Source organism: Taudactylus pleione, unplaced genomic scaffold (assembly GCF_031769625.1).
Source record: "Taudactylus pleione unplaced genomic scaffold, aTauple2 ptg000007l, whole genome shotgun sequence".
Lineage (NCBI taxonomy): Eukaryota > Metazoa > Chordata > Amphibia > Anura > Myobatrachidae > Taudactylus > Taudactylus pleione.
In genome coordinates this window covers 19,898,660-19,915,753 of record NW_028284410.1, presented here as the reverse complement: position 1 = coordinate 19,915,753, position 17,094 = coordinate 19,898,660, and the positions used below count along the sequence as shown (strand labels likewise).

Genomic DNA, 17,094 nt, shown 5'->3' with positions numbered 1-17,094 from the left:
GGGTTTACCAGCGTTTTGGATTTTCTGACAGTTCTCCTGTTCAGTATATCCCAATGCTCCTGTACCTGGACTGCCTCCTGCTCTTAGCAGAATCGCCGGGGTTCTCTACAGCCAGGTCAGGATGACCGTGGCTTCTTCAGGGTGCAGATGTTTAATCAACGGGGAAAAAGTCCTCCCTGCATCCCTCTCTGGGTATTCTTCACCTAGGAGCCCTGCTGGATTCTCAGAATCTGAGAATTCTTCTGGCGTAAGACGGCATCTCCACTCTTCCATTAGGAGTACATGGATGTCTACGCAGTCGACATATGTCTTTACACTCTGGGATGCATGGTCCACTATTCAGTGTCTGCCTTTGGAAGGGTGGAATGGGCTCAGTTCCATTCCAGGCCTTTCCAGAATTGGCTTATCTCTAGATGGAACGAGTTTTTTCTGTCGGATCACTGTTCAAACGATGATGCTCTCTCCGGAGGCAAGTCTGTCCCTTTCCGGGTGGCTATGGTCATCTCGTCCAGGGTATTCTTGGCTACGGACAGTGTCTGGTTCGCATCCATTTCAGTGCAGTTGGATGTCTGTCGATTCCACCCTGTCAATTAACTTGTTGGAACTTTACCCTGTCTTGGGCCTTCACTCTGGCATAACTCTTGTTTCCCGGTGAGCCTGAAAAAGTTCAGTCCAGCAGGGTCAGGGCAGTGGCTTCCTTTTTAGCAACACTGTTCGTTGGGTGGCAATGACAGGTATGTCACACATTCGGACATAGTCCGAGGGTCTCCTCCCGACCATCTCGGCAGCGTTCATTTCAAGTCCTCAGCCGTCACGAAGTGCATCCCGTGGACTAGTCTCTTCCCCAAGAGAGGTTTCATCTCCTGGTGAGCAGGGGGGCCCCCCTGAGGTGACCCTCCTGGCCTTCTGACTTTATCACACTATGGTGTTACAGTCCAACTCTGGAGATTCTGAAGCAACCTTCAGTGACTCTTTGTCGGTGAAGTGGTCCTTCCAATTTCAGTACCTGTGTTCTCCGGTCTCCCTTCTTCCTCGTGGGAAGTGTTTCAATCGAGACGGAGATGCTTTCCTGCTGGTGGCTCCTGATTGCCTCAGATGTCAGGGGTACTTGGATTTTCGGAGTGTCTCCATCGATACTCCATTCCTGATGCTTCACTGCCCGGACCTGTTATCTCAGGGTCCTTGGTTTTGCCTTGGACCTGGGTCGCTTGTCTTTGACTGCGTCCCCTACAGTGGTCTTACGGCTTCCCTGGCTTTGTAATCGTTGGAATGATTAGAGCACATGGATCAGCTTTTGCTGGGACCTACCACAAACTGTGGCAGTCATAATTTTTATGGTATTGTACCTGTCAATACAATCCTCCGGTGTCCAGGATTTCCTGATATTCTGGCATTCCTTCCGGCTGGCTTGGGTTGCACCCTCGGCTTGGCCTTCCTGTCAGTGTGGATCTCTACACTGTCAGTATGATTAAGATATGGAATTGCTCCGCTCTGGTATCCAGTTCATCCTTTGGAGTGTTTTCTGGATTATTCCTCCATTTGTCCTCCGTAGTGGTTCTTCGTTCCCTCTGGGGACGGTCTATGGAACCGCTGGTTGTGATAGCCATTACATGGTCTATTGCTTAGGCTCTCTCTTTCTCTCAGGGTGTTTATATCACCCAGATGAGTGTCGGAATTGGGAGCGTTCTCATGTGGCTCCCTCTTCTGGAGGGCATCATGTCAGGGTGTGAGTTGCTCTCACCCTGTGTTTCTTCTTAGTGATTTTTAGGTTCCATATTATTCTGGAACTTATGATACGGCCATTCAGTCCCCAGTCCTCTCGGCTGGTGTGGCCTCATTGACTGTGGTTCGGCCTCTGTGGATTTATGTGATCCGTTCAGGTTCCTTACGGAAATCTGACTCCTTATTGGTGGTCTGAGATTTCTGGTTTTAACAGGAAAGGATGGCCGGCCTATAGCCAGATGTTTGCTGGATGGCCTCGTATGTCGTCTTCAGGGGCCTCCCTTGGGTAGGCCTTTCTGTTGATGCTTGTTTTTTCTCGGGCCATGTAACCCTCGTGGGCGGCTCGCTGTGGCGCCTTGGTTGTGTTGCCTTACTAGGTGGCCACGTGGTCTTCTGTCCACACCTTTTTTCTAGGCATTGGTTTCCTTTGCCTCTCAGGATGCTTCCTTTTTGGCGACTGATTCTCCTCTCGGCACAGGAGCGTCCCCACCCTTGGTTGAACTGCTTTGGGACATCCCCAAGGTCAACCCTGTGGACCCCCTATGGACCCTGAAGTAGAAAACAAGAGATATGGTAAGAACTTACCTTTGTTATCTCTGTTTCTACGAAGTCCATAGAGTCCACAGGGCGCCCGCCCTGACGCACCTGGCTTCATATGGGCTGTGTGGCTGGTCACGGTTTTCCGTCTCCCATGTCTGTGAGTATGGTTGAGTGTTCCAGTTTTCTCTTTTTTTTTTTTTCTCTCCTCCTCCGGCCTTTGGCTACTTACAAACTGAGGTGCCTCTGGCTGGGGGTGGGGTTATAGGGAGAGTGGACCCAAGTGCATCCTGGGAGCTAAAATCTTTAACTACATGGTGCCCTGATTTTTTTCCCAACCTATACCCCAAGGTCAACCCTGTGGACCCTATGGACTTCGTAGAAACAGAGATAACAAAGGTAAGTTCTTACCATATCTCTTGTTTTTCTCTTTCTTAGGAGAAGGTTTGCATATACAGTGACTATAAAAGACTATCTTACTACTGCAAAATACACACAATATTCTGAAGTCAAATTAAAATACTAAACTAATGAGAAACATTTGACTTCACAAGTCCAATCCATCCATCTGAGGTGCACCTAAATATTCCTTGAAGCAATTTGTAGTCTGCAAAATGTACATAGTATCCATCTGTGTATAATTAATGTATTAAGGGGCCCATACATCAGCAATAACAAAAGAAAAGAACAATTCAGATTGTGATTTTATTTATTCACCCAATCCATTAACCTGTGCCCATACATAACAAATATTTTTCAGTGATTTGCAGATCTTTCAGGAAAGACCGATCTGGCAATCTTTAAAGGCTCATAATTTTTGCTAGTAACTGGCAGCAAATTGGCTGATTGCTCGTGTATGGGTAGCAATCAATCTACAGCCCTGATTGGTCGGGCAAATCTAAGATGTTAGACAACCTGATATTCCGATTCCCCCAGTTTTTTGTTTTTTAGTCTGAATCGGCTGTTGGTGTACTCGATACATAGCGAATAACACCCCCCCCACACAATCCTCTGCAAAACGGGGAATTGTTACAATCCATTGAAGATATATGGGGGGCCTTTAGTTGCTTCTTAAAATACCTATCGTTTAGAAGTGCCGTAGTTTTTAATGTTCAAAATTCAAGAAAATCAAACTTTTTAACCAAATCTGGGTAAAATATTAATGCACTAGAAAGCCCTTTCCAAGGGTAGAGTATAAGATACTGTAATATACCTGGGAGCATGACCAAGTCTGTCAAAGAAATGGAGGAATGTGGCATTTGTGTGAAACTGGCACTTGTTATGGAAGCCTATTGCAACTTCTGACGTTAAGTCTTACATGGGATAAAACGAAAAAAGTCCATGGAACAATTGTCCAGACATTATGCAAATCTATCCTTCGTCAGATGGTGGCAAAAAGAAAACCATTGTTGACTGAAGCTTGCGTTTAAATGTTGCCTACAGTTGATCGAAAGCATGTGGGTAAATAGCCTATCAAGTAGATGAAGATTCTTTGGTTTGACTAGATAAAGGTTAAACCTCCATACTTAGTGCTATGTTTGGACGCCTGCACCTATTTCTACCCTCTGCTCAACCACAGTTCATGTATGCTGAATATAGAATTATGGCATACAAATACCATCTATGTACCTTAAACAAACCATAAATGTCAGTCATTTTATTTTTGATGTTTCTCTGATTTCAGTACATTTTTGGTATATAATCCAAGCAAAAAAATAAGCAGCCTATACGGCTATATATGTCAACTTGTGATTCTGCAAGCATATAGTGGTAAATGTCTTTCATACAGTCCCATGCCAACAATTCATCACATGTTTACACTCCGGCCTGTTTCCATGTGATGTTTTGCTGGCACGGTCCTACATGCCCGGCATATACAACTGTTTGCAGCAACAGAACTTTTTGTTGGCTTGCAGTAGGTACATACTACAATCCCACCCCCCTCCCCCTTCATATAAACAAGGGAAACCAAAAACTGCAATCTGTCCCTTTTCCAGCCCATTATGGTAATTCTTGGTACATCTGTGAGTGTAGCCTGGAATCATAAGCTCGATGGTAGAATAATTTAATGGGGTTGGAAGGTTGCAAGTATGGGTGTGTACGCGCCTATCAAGACTGTGGTCAGGACTTTCTATCGGGAGTTAAGTCATTCAAAACATTGCGTCGAAAGAGCAATTGCAAAGGTGTGTATTCAGCTTAAATCAGGGACTGAAAGACTAGTCAAATAGAAGGCAACATTTATGGATCAATATAGATATACAGATCAAATGTCCTGACTGACTCAAAGCCCAGCCCAAACCCCTGGACCTAGAAACATGAAAACCAGGAAGTATTTCTTCCATGACGTAGGTGCCCACTAATGAGTTTTTTCAAAGTTTGACTCTTAAGGGGCTGAGAAGTGAAAGGGCTAAAATGTTTCCCCTCCCTGTGCAATGTCCTGCCTGATTGTCTCATTGTGGTTGCAGCACAGTACATATTCAAACACCAACTGTCATTCCAAGTGCTGACTAAAGGCACATACACACGTAACAATTTTATGAACGATTTGACGGTACCGACGTCGTAATCGTTCAAAAAATCTTTCAGTTTGAGTTATAATGATGAACGATAATCGTTCAAGTGCGCTCCCGTTTGTAGATCATCGTCCATTTCGGACTGTCCAACATAATTATTTTCATTAAGGGAAGGAACATTTTTCCTTCATCATTGTAAAAATCGTTCACTTTTTCAAGGGAAAATCTGACAGAAAAGCGATGGTTACAAAATAGTTAAGGTGCTTACACACAACACCACTGGCAGTTGGTGTGGCTCCACTATATGAATAGTGAGGGAGAGGAATGTTACTACAGAGGAGAGGGAGGGAAATGTGGTGGTACAGGTGTTGAGGGAGGGATTGTAATTCTGCACAAGTGAGGGAGGGGGAATATTGAATGTGAAACAACATGGACGAGGGAGGGAAAGGTGTTATTACAGACGTGAGGGAGTTTAATGTTAGTACACCGGTGAGGGAAGGTGACGTCTTACTGTAGCAGTGATGCATTACTATAGAAGTGAAGGATTAATGTGAAATGGAAACTGTAAAGTAAAAGTGCGTACACAAGGGCCGATTTTCTCCCCGAACGAAAATCGTCCTCTCTCTCCCCGGCAGGGGTGTGCTCAGTGTTAACACTGAACAAAATCAATAACTATTTCGTTCGGTGCCGGGCTCCCTCACTCATCCCCGACCGAACATGTCCAACCTGACAATATCGTCAGGTTGGACAGTATGTTCGGATGATGAACGAAAACTACAAATAACAAACGGGAGCGCGCTTTTGTGATTTTCATTCATTGTTACACATCTGAAACTGAACAAATTTTTTAACGATTTGCCGTTAACGACAAATCATTCAAAAAAATTGTCCCGTCTGTACGCACTATTTAGGTCTACCTGGGTGAAATCGGGTGCATCTGCTAGTCTTGTAATAAAATCTGGCATCTGCAAGAAACTTGTAACTTTCAAAACCATTATATTGCACTAGGACAAATAACCTAAGCATACAACAAAAGCCACATTGAAGCTGTGCAAGGCTGGGCAAATTCCAGGAACCAAGTAACCAGTCCACAAAAAGATTAACTGGCTTATGAGAGCAATGTCTGTTTCTCATTTCTGTTGAGGTCAATAGAATTGAAGATTCATTTACAAAGTATTTGAACCTGTACAGTTAATATACATAGGCATGGCTGTAGTCACCGGCGATTGTGTCCCCGCCCTGTGTCACACGGAGGGGACATGGTCTGCACCTGGCCTGCAAATCTTATATGTATCAAAATGGTCCTCGGCAAAAAAAAAAATTCCCCACCCCTACTTTTCATAATCATCAAAATACACAATCCTGTCGTCGTTTTTTTTTTTTTTTCCCCCCCCTCCTGTTTTACGATGTTGCAACCAATTGTATGTATGTATATGTGTGTATGTATGTGTGTGTGTGTGTGTGTGTGTGTGTGTATGTATATGTGTGTGTGTGTGTATATATATATATATATATATATATATATATATATATATATATATATATATATATATATATATATATATATATATATATATATATATATATTATTATATTATATTTTTTAGGCTAAAAGTGTAAATAAGAAAACCTAGTATATCCTAGTTACATAAACTAATTCTTTATGAAATAATATTTTGCTGATATTTTCAACCATGCACACAAAGGGCCATATTCAAAATAGCACTGCTTCTCCTATCAGATATCAGAATGCTGATTCTGCTCACAGCCTATGGAGGTGTGAGCAGAACTGGCCTGGAAAATGTACCATGTGAATTGAATCTGTCCCCTGGGCTATTTGGTCCTTGGAAAAAGTTCAAGGTCCATCAAGTTGGGAGGGGTTCTCCTGTGCATTGCCTCATTTTACAGATTTTAAATGGGATTGAGGACTTCATTCTGACTTGGCTATGCCAATACTTTTCTTTCTGTCCTTGGTTTACTTGGATGTGTAGTTTTTTTTTTTTTTTTTTTTTTTTTTTTGATGATTGTAAGGCAATGGCCTTCATCTCCATTCTGAAAAGCCCAGCAAGTTGTATACCATAATATCTTGGTACTTTAAGCCAGGGCTTGACAAATTTTTCTAAAATCTAGAAGCCAGGATGAAAGTGTAGGAGCCAGATCACTGTGTCCCCAGCAAAAAAAAAAAAATTACTGGAGTGAGTGAGGAGCACAGCTCTGTGTTATGCAACTGTTATACACACTATACTAGTCCACAAAATGGTCGCAGTTGAATGCATATAGTAACATGGAGGCCCCCTCACTACTCTGCAGAGCTCCCCTGCTCCTCCCCCCACCCTGCAGTAATAACTGACCATATGTCACATAAAACAGTGGTGCCAGAAAGTACAACAGAAAGCCCCTCCCCTCATGGTCACACCACTATCCCTTTGAAGCCGCTCCGCAATCCCTGGCCACGCATAGACCCTACTACCGGAGAGCTCTATGCAGCCAGAGATAGGAGACAGTAGACAGCCGGGACATACAGGAGGATCAGCGTAGACTGAGACAGATAGCAGGGATCAGAGCAGGCCAGGAGGAGTCGGCGCAGGCCAGGACGGACACAGGCACAGCAGTTACCGCAGACGACACTCAGCACATACACTCCTGTGCATGAAATGAATGCCGCAATACTATAGGCACGAATCTCCGCGGGGCTGATGAGATCTGCTTCCTTCCTCACTTCAAAATCTGGTAGCCATGGCGACCTGGCCCTGACTTAAGCTATTTATTATGCCACCTATCCTGACTAGTGTCCCTGCTGGAGAGCAGCAGACTCAAAGTATGTTTTGGTGATTAGCTGTGTTGTCTTTGCATCAAACATATATACTGTATATATTTTTTTAAATTCGGGCCAAAATGTTTATTCTTGGTGGTCGTCAAACGATTTGACCTTTTCCTACATGGTTTGGCATGTATTGAAGTTGTTTCCCCCCCCCCCCCCCAAAACAAATACATTCAAACTCGGATGGTTGGTTTTGTGAGGAGTGACTCCTGTCTTGCCACCAGCCATGTGTATATAATGGTGGAATGACATCATAATCTTAGAAAGGTACATTTAATGCCTTTGAAATTTGTTACCGCTCTCCTGATACTTTGTAGCATTGGGATCACACATGTTTTAAAAGCTCCTTGCGGACCATAGCTATTCCATTACAATGCAACCAAGAAAACTGCAAGGATATTCTACAAGAACAGATCATTCTTTATTTAGTGTTAATCACAATATTTTGTTGCTGGCAGGTGTATGCTCATTACTTTGGCATGAGATTGGTTGGTGCTGAGCACAACCACAGCCCCTATATGAACTATGGTATTGTTGGATTTTGTATTTTGCCTTTTCCTAAATGGTTATAAGGTCACAATCAAAATTGATATCAGGCGTTTACATTAAATAAAAAAAATTTCAAACTTTATATCCACTGTATTAAAACAAAGACAAATGCTTGTGTAATCTATTACAATAGAATTTTTTTTATTTTTTTTTAAACTCCTTTTTATAAATAAAATATACCTCATCAGGGCTGCTGAATAAAAGTAAGGATAAGTTAAAGAGGTCCTTAGTTAAAATGTGAAAAATACTTTTAGTGAATCAAATAGTAGTTTTAATGGGGAGGTAGTGTGGCTTTCTGACAGGAAGTGATTAACATTGATTATCTCTTAGCAATGGCACCTGTCAAGCGGTTGAGATATATTAGATAGGAAGTATAGACATTGTTGAAGTTGATGTTACAGATTACCCCAAACTTGGACTACTCTCCTCAAATTGTGGTTCCTGGGGTTTTAAGTACTAGCAATCAAAGGAATCTTTGGACCTTTGGGCTGGTTTCCATCCTTCTGGTCACATTTTTAAAGTAATTCTAGTCTACTGCGTTATGTAGCTATTTTGTCTAGTTTATTATTTTATGGCATCACAAGGGTTTCACAGCACCTTACAAATTTCATAAAAAATGGACTTCTAGTACAAAACATTGCAGGACAAGCACATGGTTTATAAACATTGCTGCAACAGCGGTTATACTCAAATTAGTAGCAAGGCGACAGACAAAGGATCATGAGCGCTTGTAGGGCGTATGGAATAGATGATAGTAAGGGAAGGAAAAGCAGGGGTCCTACTTGTGAGAGCTTACATTCTAAAGGGAGGGGCAGACCTATAGGTGTGACAGGTGAGGGAGACTGAGCGGGGAGCATGGAACAGTGGGTTGGGATGAGCCCATTTGAAGAGCGATTTAGAGTCTGAAAGAAGCAGGGAGTGAGTTCCAGAGGTAGGAAGCAGCACAGGCAAAATCTTGGAGGTGGTGGAAGGAAGTAATCAGCTGACACAAGACAGCTTTCATTTGTGGGTGGAAGTGAGAGTGTGAAGGGACATACACAATCCTATCCTACTAACATCTGACCGTAAGTGTTTTGTACGTGAGTTTGAGAAGCTAGAATTGGGTTTTGAAGGGGAGAAAGTGTGCTGCTTGTAGGAGAGATGGCGGCAGTCAGTTTGGAGAGGAAGATGAGCCTGGCAGCAGCATTGAGGATAGATTGGAGTGGAAAGAGATGGGAGTCAGGGAGACCAGAGGATGAGGAGGTTACAGTAGTCCAATGTGGAGATGACCAGTAAGTGGATGAGGGTCTTAGTTGGCTCCAGGGTGAGTGGGTCTGATCCTGGAAATATTTTTGAGATTGAGACCGCAGGTCTGCGAGCGGTACTGAATGTATGGCTTTAAGGAGAGGGAGAAGTCAAGGATAACTTCAAGACAGTGCCCTTGGGGGATAAAGGAGATGGTTATGCTGTCAATAGGTAATAAAATTGTGGAAGGTGAAGTTACTCGGGAGGGTGGGAAGATGATCAGCTCAGTCTTTAGACATGCTAAGTTTAATAAAAAGCACTCTGACATCCAGTAAAGAATAGTACAAAAGTAGAGTGAGGGAGAGGTCAGGGTTTATGTATAGAGGGAGAAAAGGAGATGATGAAGAACAGAACCTTGGGAGACACCTACCATTGATCCGGGATGAAGACCATGACTATATCTCTAGATACCGGGAAAAAGTCAGTCTGTAAGATGAATGTGGAGGGATGAGCTGGAAAAAGAGAAGGTGGGGCTTTGATGGTATGGTGGGATGTGATGTCCTGATGTATGGAGTCTATTTTAGATGCAAAGAGTGAGGAGGCAATGGGGGGGCTGAGTAGGAAGTGGAAACTGGTGAAGAGATGACAGGGGTTGGAGGACTAGGAGGAAAGAAGGTTCTTGAAATACGTGCTTACAGAGGGAGATGGCAGTACTGTAGGTTGAGAGCATAAATATGAAATGGAAGTAGTCTGCATTGGAACACTTTCTTCCCCTTGCTTGGAGATTAATGAACATTTTTACAGTTTCTTGGTGCATTTGGAGTGCTAGGGTTGAGGTGTGGATCTGCGAGGGTAAGTAGTAACTGCCAGAGCAGCAGAGTTGAGAGCAGAAGTAAGGGAGACTTATAGGGAAACTGCTTGCTTGGTCAGAGCAGGTGAGAGGCAATGGAGGAGAGAAGTGTTGATTAGGGAGGAAAAGCATACGGTGTCGACAGCCTCAATGCTTCTCCTAGTGATGCTAGCCTTGGGAGGTGGAGGAGTGAGGTCAGAAAGTGAATGGGGAATTGGCATCATATTCCAATGGTGAGTGAAGACCAGATCAAGTGCGTGTCCACTTGCATGGGAGGGAGGGAAGGCGTGAAGATGGGTTGTAGGGGTGCCAACAAGCAAAGTTGTCAAGGAATTTGGAGCTAGAGCCATGGGGACGATAAATGACAGCTACTCAAAGGTGAACAGCTTGGAAAGAGCAAATGGCTCGAACCTCGAATGTACAGAATAATGGGGAAAGTTCTGAGTGTATGAGTTGGTAGGGGTAACTGAAGGATAGAAGCACCCATACACCATCCACATGACTAACACTGTTCCGGGGGGGGGGGGGGGGGGGGTGAGTATGTGAGGCCCCCAGTGGAGAGAGCTGTGGGAGAAGTGGTCTTGGAAGGGAAATCTAGATTTCTGTGATGGCTAGGAGATTTCAAACGGTTGAGATGAAAAGGTCATGGATGGGGGACCAGATTGTTATAGGCAGATCTGGCATTCCAAGGGGACAGGAGAGAGGGACAGTTAGTGGGAGAAATGTGAAGTTGCTTTATTATATTTTTGAAAAACGCAGTCATGGTATCATGCCTGAGGAAACTAGCATTAAAAATGTTTTTTTACTAGATTAATAAGGATCAGTCTGAACAATTGTTTTAGTGCAAGCATATCTGCACTATTTGAGCAAAGGTGGGTTTTTGTTGTATATAAAATACAATTCTCTCCCTTTTGAATTGCTATACTATTAAGCATCTGTACCTTTATTTGTTATCAAAATAACAAATGGGTGATGGGAAAATTTAAAGCCAACTAGCTGGAGTACCCAGCATTGCCCGGGGTTTTAAGAATGTTTGTTTACATATCATCCTCCAACCAAACTTCCCAATCAACAGTCCTAAGGTCTTCGAAGGAAGTAGGACCTGTAACTGTGTAAAGCAAACTTCGAAGATAGAAGCATTCAAAATTTGTATGATGTAAACATGGCCAAGAGCTTCTGTTTCTCTGATACCAGGATGACCATCTACATAGACTCCGTTTTCTGCGCAGACAAACTTTTGGAGAAGCATTCCATGTGTAATATTTTGGCAGCTCACAGTACAGCAGGGTCCTTGCAAAGTCATAATTTTTACACATTTGGAAGAAAGAAGTGAATGTTGTTGCGTAATTTGGTATAGTCTGCCAGCATTCTCAGCTCTCTAAGCCTGCTAAAGCTCTCTTCGATAATAAACATTAAGATCATGACAACACAAAACGCTTGCTCCGAGGCCCTACCCATATGCCGTGAGGCCCCACAATGCGCTTCCAGCAAAAATTGTGGTTTTGTAATTAAAAAATTTTTTTTTAGTTGCCTCCGCCGTGTTTTAATACGCTTGTATGTAAAATGTCACGATCTTCGCTTGTAAACTGTGGATTTGTGTAGAAAGACAGAAGTACAGAAGGACACATTTTCGCTTTTATATAGTATAGAGAAGATGGAAAAGAAGAAATGGTAGATAAGCTAAATCCTTTTGTAATTCTGTACCTGACCTGTAGAGGGCGAATGCTATGCAAAAATTGTGGTTTTTCATTAATTAAAAATGAACAGTAATTTAGATTTCACTTTTTTTTTTTTTTGTTGCCTCCGCCCTGTTTCAATGCGCTCGTATGTAAAATTTTACGATCGTGACTTGTAAACTGTGGATTTGTACAGTATAGAAAGATGGAAGGACAAATTTTCACTTTTATGTAGTAGATATTTACAGTCTATCTGGAAAGTATTCAAAATGCTTCACTTCACAAATTTTTTACACATTGTCATTATGGGGTATGGTGTGTAGAATTTTGACAAAAATGAATTTTTTGCATTTTGGAATTAGGCTGTAACATAACAAAATGCGGATAATGTGTAAAAAATTTTTTTTTTTTTAATTTTTGCAAATGGAAAAAAAATCACATGTACATAAGTATTCACAACCTTTGCTCAATACTTTGTTGATGCACCTTTGGCAGCAATTACAGCCTCAAGTCTTTTTGAATATGATGCCACAAGCTTGGCACACCTATCTTTGGGCAGTTTCGCCCATTCCTATTTGCAGCACCTTTCAAGCTCCGTCAGGTTGGATGGGAAGCGTCTGTGCACAGCCATTTTCAGATCTCTCCAGAGATGTTCAATATGATTCAAGTCTGGGCTCTGGCTCAAGGGCGTTCAGAGTTGTCCTGAAGCCACTCCTTTGATATCTTGGCTGTGTGCTTAGGGTCGTTGTCCTCCTGAAACCGTCGCCCCAGTCTGAGGTCAAGAGCACTCTGGAGCAGGCTTTCATCCAGGATGTCCCTGTACATTGCTGCATTCATATTTCTCTCTATCCTGACTAGTCTCCCAGTTCCTGCTGCTGATGAGTGGCGCCTGGTTTCCTCCAAACATAATGGCCGGCATTCACGCAAAAGAGTTCAATCTTTTGTGTCTCATGGTCAGAGTCCTTCAGGTGCATTTTGGCAAACTCCCAGATGGGCTGCCATGTGCTTTTTCTAAGGGGTGGCTTCCGTCTGCCTACTATACCATACAGGCCTGATTGGTGGATGGCTGCAGAGATAGTTGTCCTTCTGGAAGGTTCTCCTCTCTCCAGAGGAATACTGTAGCTCTGATAGTGACCATCGGGTACTTGGTCACCTCCCTGGCTAGGGCCCTTCTCCCCCAATTGCTCAGTTTAGATGGCCAGCTAACTCTAGGAAGAGTCTTGCTGTTTCCGAACTTCTTCCATTTACGGCTTCAAAGCAGCATATGTTTTTCTGTACCCTGGCCCAGATTTGTGCCTCGAGACAATCCTGTCTGAGGTCTACAGACAATTCCTTGGACTTCATGCTTTGTTTATGCTCTGACATGCACTGTCAAGTGTGGGACCTTATATAGACAGGTGTATGCCTTTTCAAAATCATGTCCAATCAACTGAATTTACCACAGGTGGACTCCAATTAAGCTGTAGGAACATCTCGGGAAACAGGATGCATCTGGGCTAAATTTTGAGCTTCATGGCAAAGGCTGTGAATACTTATGTACATGTGATTTCTGTTTTTTTTTTTTTAAATTGTTATTAAATTTGCAAACATCTCACTTTTTACATGTTGTCATTATGGGGTATTGTGTTTTAGAATTTTGAGGACAAAAATTAATTGATTCCATTTTGGAATAAGGCTGTAACATAACAAAATGTGGATAAAGTGAAGCGTTGTGAATACTTTCCGGATGTACTGTGTAAAAAAAAATAATAATAAAAAAAAAAAACCTTTTTTTTAAAAAGGATGGCTTAATTTTTTATATAAATAGTCTGTGGGCATGAAAAAAAGCATAAAGCAGAGGGAAGTAATTTGTCAAATGGGAGCAAGCCGTTTTTGTTTAGAGACTAATTTTAAAGCAAAATTGTGAGTTTGGCAGAATATACAATGTGGGTTTTGAGAAAGCAAAAAAAAATGCTGGAGCTTAAAGCTTATCAAGTTTAAAAAAAAAAAAAGAATAAGTCGAAGCATGCTTGGCCAATGTAAATGGTTTGGTGGGGGGTTATTTGTGTGATTGCTATGTGCATAATTTAAATATGCCATTTCATGCTGAAGTTCTCTTATATCTGACTTCTGATTTGTTTTTATTGCTGTATTTGCATAATTTGACCAGTGTTCTGTTACATCAAACATGGTATTTGTTTTCCAATTAATTATTTGACACAAAGATCCTCTTGTATTATGTTTTGCGTTATTGAACTTTAATTCTTTTATGTCTTCACAGATGTGTCTTGAAACTTTCTTTGCCATCTGGGTACCAGTTTTGACTTTTACAGCTGCTCCACATCTTTTGCCACCTGTGAGATGCCACATTATTTTTTTTTTTCACATTGTGTCATCTAGAGAATTTTAATGTCATTGCTGGCTGCCTTCACGTTCTTATATATATATTTTTTTTTCTGTTCTGTATATGGACATTTGTTATACTGCATCAACCCAATAAAACGGACTAATCTGGCAGATCATTATATTATTTTTTCTTTTTTTACAATCTTTACCTTGTCACATGCCCTATATGGCAATAGACTGACCAAGGACCATTTAATTCATGGAGTTTTCTTTTTTCCACTCTAAATTTTGAGAATTTTGCCTTTGTTTGATGCGCTACAACAAAGTTGTAAGAACATATATATATATATATATATATATATATATATATATATATATATATATATATATATATATATATATATATTTTTTTTTTTCTTCTTTGTTAGAGTGGGGGAAATAATGGTCTGGAAAGGACAAAGGACCATACAGGCTATTGTGGCATATTTAGTGAGTAGTGATTATAACCTCATTGCTGTATACTTAACCACACAATCCCAACCGGATTATTATAACATTTTTGTTTTTTGGGAATATTTTGTCTTCTACAGAGACGAGATTGTTTATGGACTTGGTAGTAAAATATCTACTGGGAAACAGTGCATTCTTTAAAGATTTTTGTTTTGGCATGAAAATATACTATGTGGTTGTCAGACTGTACATAAACAAATCTTAATCCTTCATCAAAGTGTGTGAAAGAAGTCACACAGACTTTATATAATATTGTGCCTCTAGTGTAATTTTAAATTAGTTGAAATAAAACAAATTGGGTTGAATTTCTCTTACGAGCAGTTCTGATTGATGAGTGATTTCTTGCTTTAAACAAGTAAGCCTCTTCAAATGGCTGTCCTTTCTATCTGCCTACTAATGAACAGCACTTGCATGTGTATAGAACTGTTATAAGTGAAGTTGTTTGTGTTCTCTTCAGTGGTCTACTAATTACATACTGTGTACACTAGAATAAGGATTGTGTTGCTTACTACACAGATTATCCTCCAGGTTTGTTGACAAAGTGGTCTTATTTTAACTGAAATGCCCATCCTACAGAAAGCGCGCGACCTGTGTTGGTAGCTGGAGAGAAATTAGTTGCCTGAGTCTGAAATGGGTTTTTAAATTAAAAATGCATAAAAATCCCATAAATTGTTTATTTTAATTTGATGTTACTTCATACTATGCTAGTTAAGCTTATATATTCTTTAAACATACAGTTGCATGTTCCAAAATAGGTAGTTAATGTAAAATTCTGATCACATTAAATGCATAAATGTGATTTATAGAAACTCTGAAATCTTTTTTTCTTAAAATTGAATGGTTTTACTAAACTGTGGCCAGGGGTTTTAAAACAAATTTGTAGAAATTAACCTGTGTGTGCTATTTGTCCTGTCAAATAGCCCACACAGAGGTCTTGAGTAATTTGAAGATTTACTTTTATAAAAATTGCTTTCTTCAGAACTATAGATAATTGTCATGAATTGAGGCTCGGATTCTGGGATTTATCGCATTCTCCATTCCAGTTAGGTTGAACCTAAACTAGTTGTATTCTGGAAATTATCCTACCGGGGTGTTTTTTTGCAAATTTTTTTTTTTTTCCACTTGTTAATGTACAAATAACCTGGGCTATTCTGTAGATGCCTCATTCTTATATGCAGATTTAATTCATTTTATCCTCAAAGATCAATCTGAGTCTCAACCCCCCTCAGGTCACAGCCGCTAATACTGTAATGTAGCAATTTGCATGCTGACAGGCTGTAGATAGACGAAGGCAGCAGCTGATGGTCTCCACTAGTGTAGTGTATGGTGGCTTTTCTGGTGCCGTGAAGAGCCATGATGGTACACTCCAGGTACATAGCGCTGTAACTAAGTGGGTTGAATATGTTGTGAACAATGGAGGAGGTGCCCCTTCAGAGCTGGAGCGCGGTGGCAGGCGCCTCCATTGTCTCCTATAGTTCTGCCTCTGAATCTGAGCAGTCGTCAAAAAAATCTTGCATCTTAAGCCAAGACCACATCTGGTTATTGAAATTTCAAACAGTTGGTTTTCAGTGTATCACCAATTGTAAACTCTAAATTTGGAGTATAGTAAGCTATAATGTCTCCGTATGAACTTTTAAATATCTAACCCTTCATGCACAGAGGCAACTACAGTGGACAGCTGTTTTAAGTTATCGCCTATAAAAACTCTCAACATCACTAGTGCATGGTGTCCTCTTCTTTGGACCTCTACCAAAAGTATAGTATACCACATAGTGTCAGCTTTTAATTCCTACAAAACCATTAAGGTCAAATTAGAATGGCAGATAAAAGTTCACCAGCTCCGTTCACTTCAGGGATCTCTGGAAAAAACAATTTACTCAGAGCAGGTAAAAAAATAAATTAAAGAAAAGTAATATTTAGGGCATAATATGGTAGATGTTTTGATCAAATACTATATATATAATTTTTTTTTTTTTTTTTTGCAGTTTATGTAAAATCTTATCTCCACTTCAGTGGACATCCTGCAATGCAGACATCCGTACTTTTTATTGCATGACGTCCACAGAAGTGGACTTATGAATTTAATCAGTCATATTCAGTTCACAAAAGTGAGGCTAACTTTCTAGGTATGACTCAAATTAAGCTAAGAATTGAAAAATATTTTAAAAATAGAACAAATGTGCATGTCCTTAAGTCTCTATTTTTTTTTTTTTCTTTCCAAAAGCAGAATAATTCATTTTATTTCTGCATGAATAGATCTATAAATAGGCATAAAAAATGTATTGTTTTCTAATTAGGTTTTTTTTGTTTGTTTCTAGAGGAAAAAAGCAACATATTGGAACCATGCCAGACATTTGTGTTTTTTTT

At 40.8% G+C, this 17,094-nt stretch overlaps 1 protein-coding gene across 1 annotated transcript in view; it reads left to right on the top strand.

Moving 5' to 3' along the window:
• The window catches only part of AKIRIN1 (akirin 1), a 30,300-nt gene extending 14,905 nt beyond the window's left edge, over positions 1-15,395 (top strand). The window contains exon 5 of the mRNA XM_088462303.1: positions 14,153-15,395. Within this exon, the coding sequence (XP_088318429.1) occupies positions 14,153-14,163 (11 nt within the window). The 3' untranslated portion in view covers positions 14,164-15,395. The remainder of the gene's footprint in view (positions 1-14,152) is intronic.
• The last annotated feature ends 1,699 nt before the right edge of the window (positions 15,396-17,094 follow it).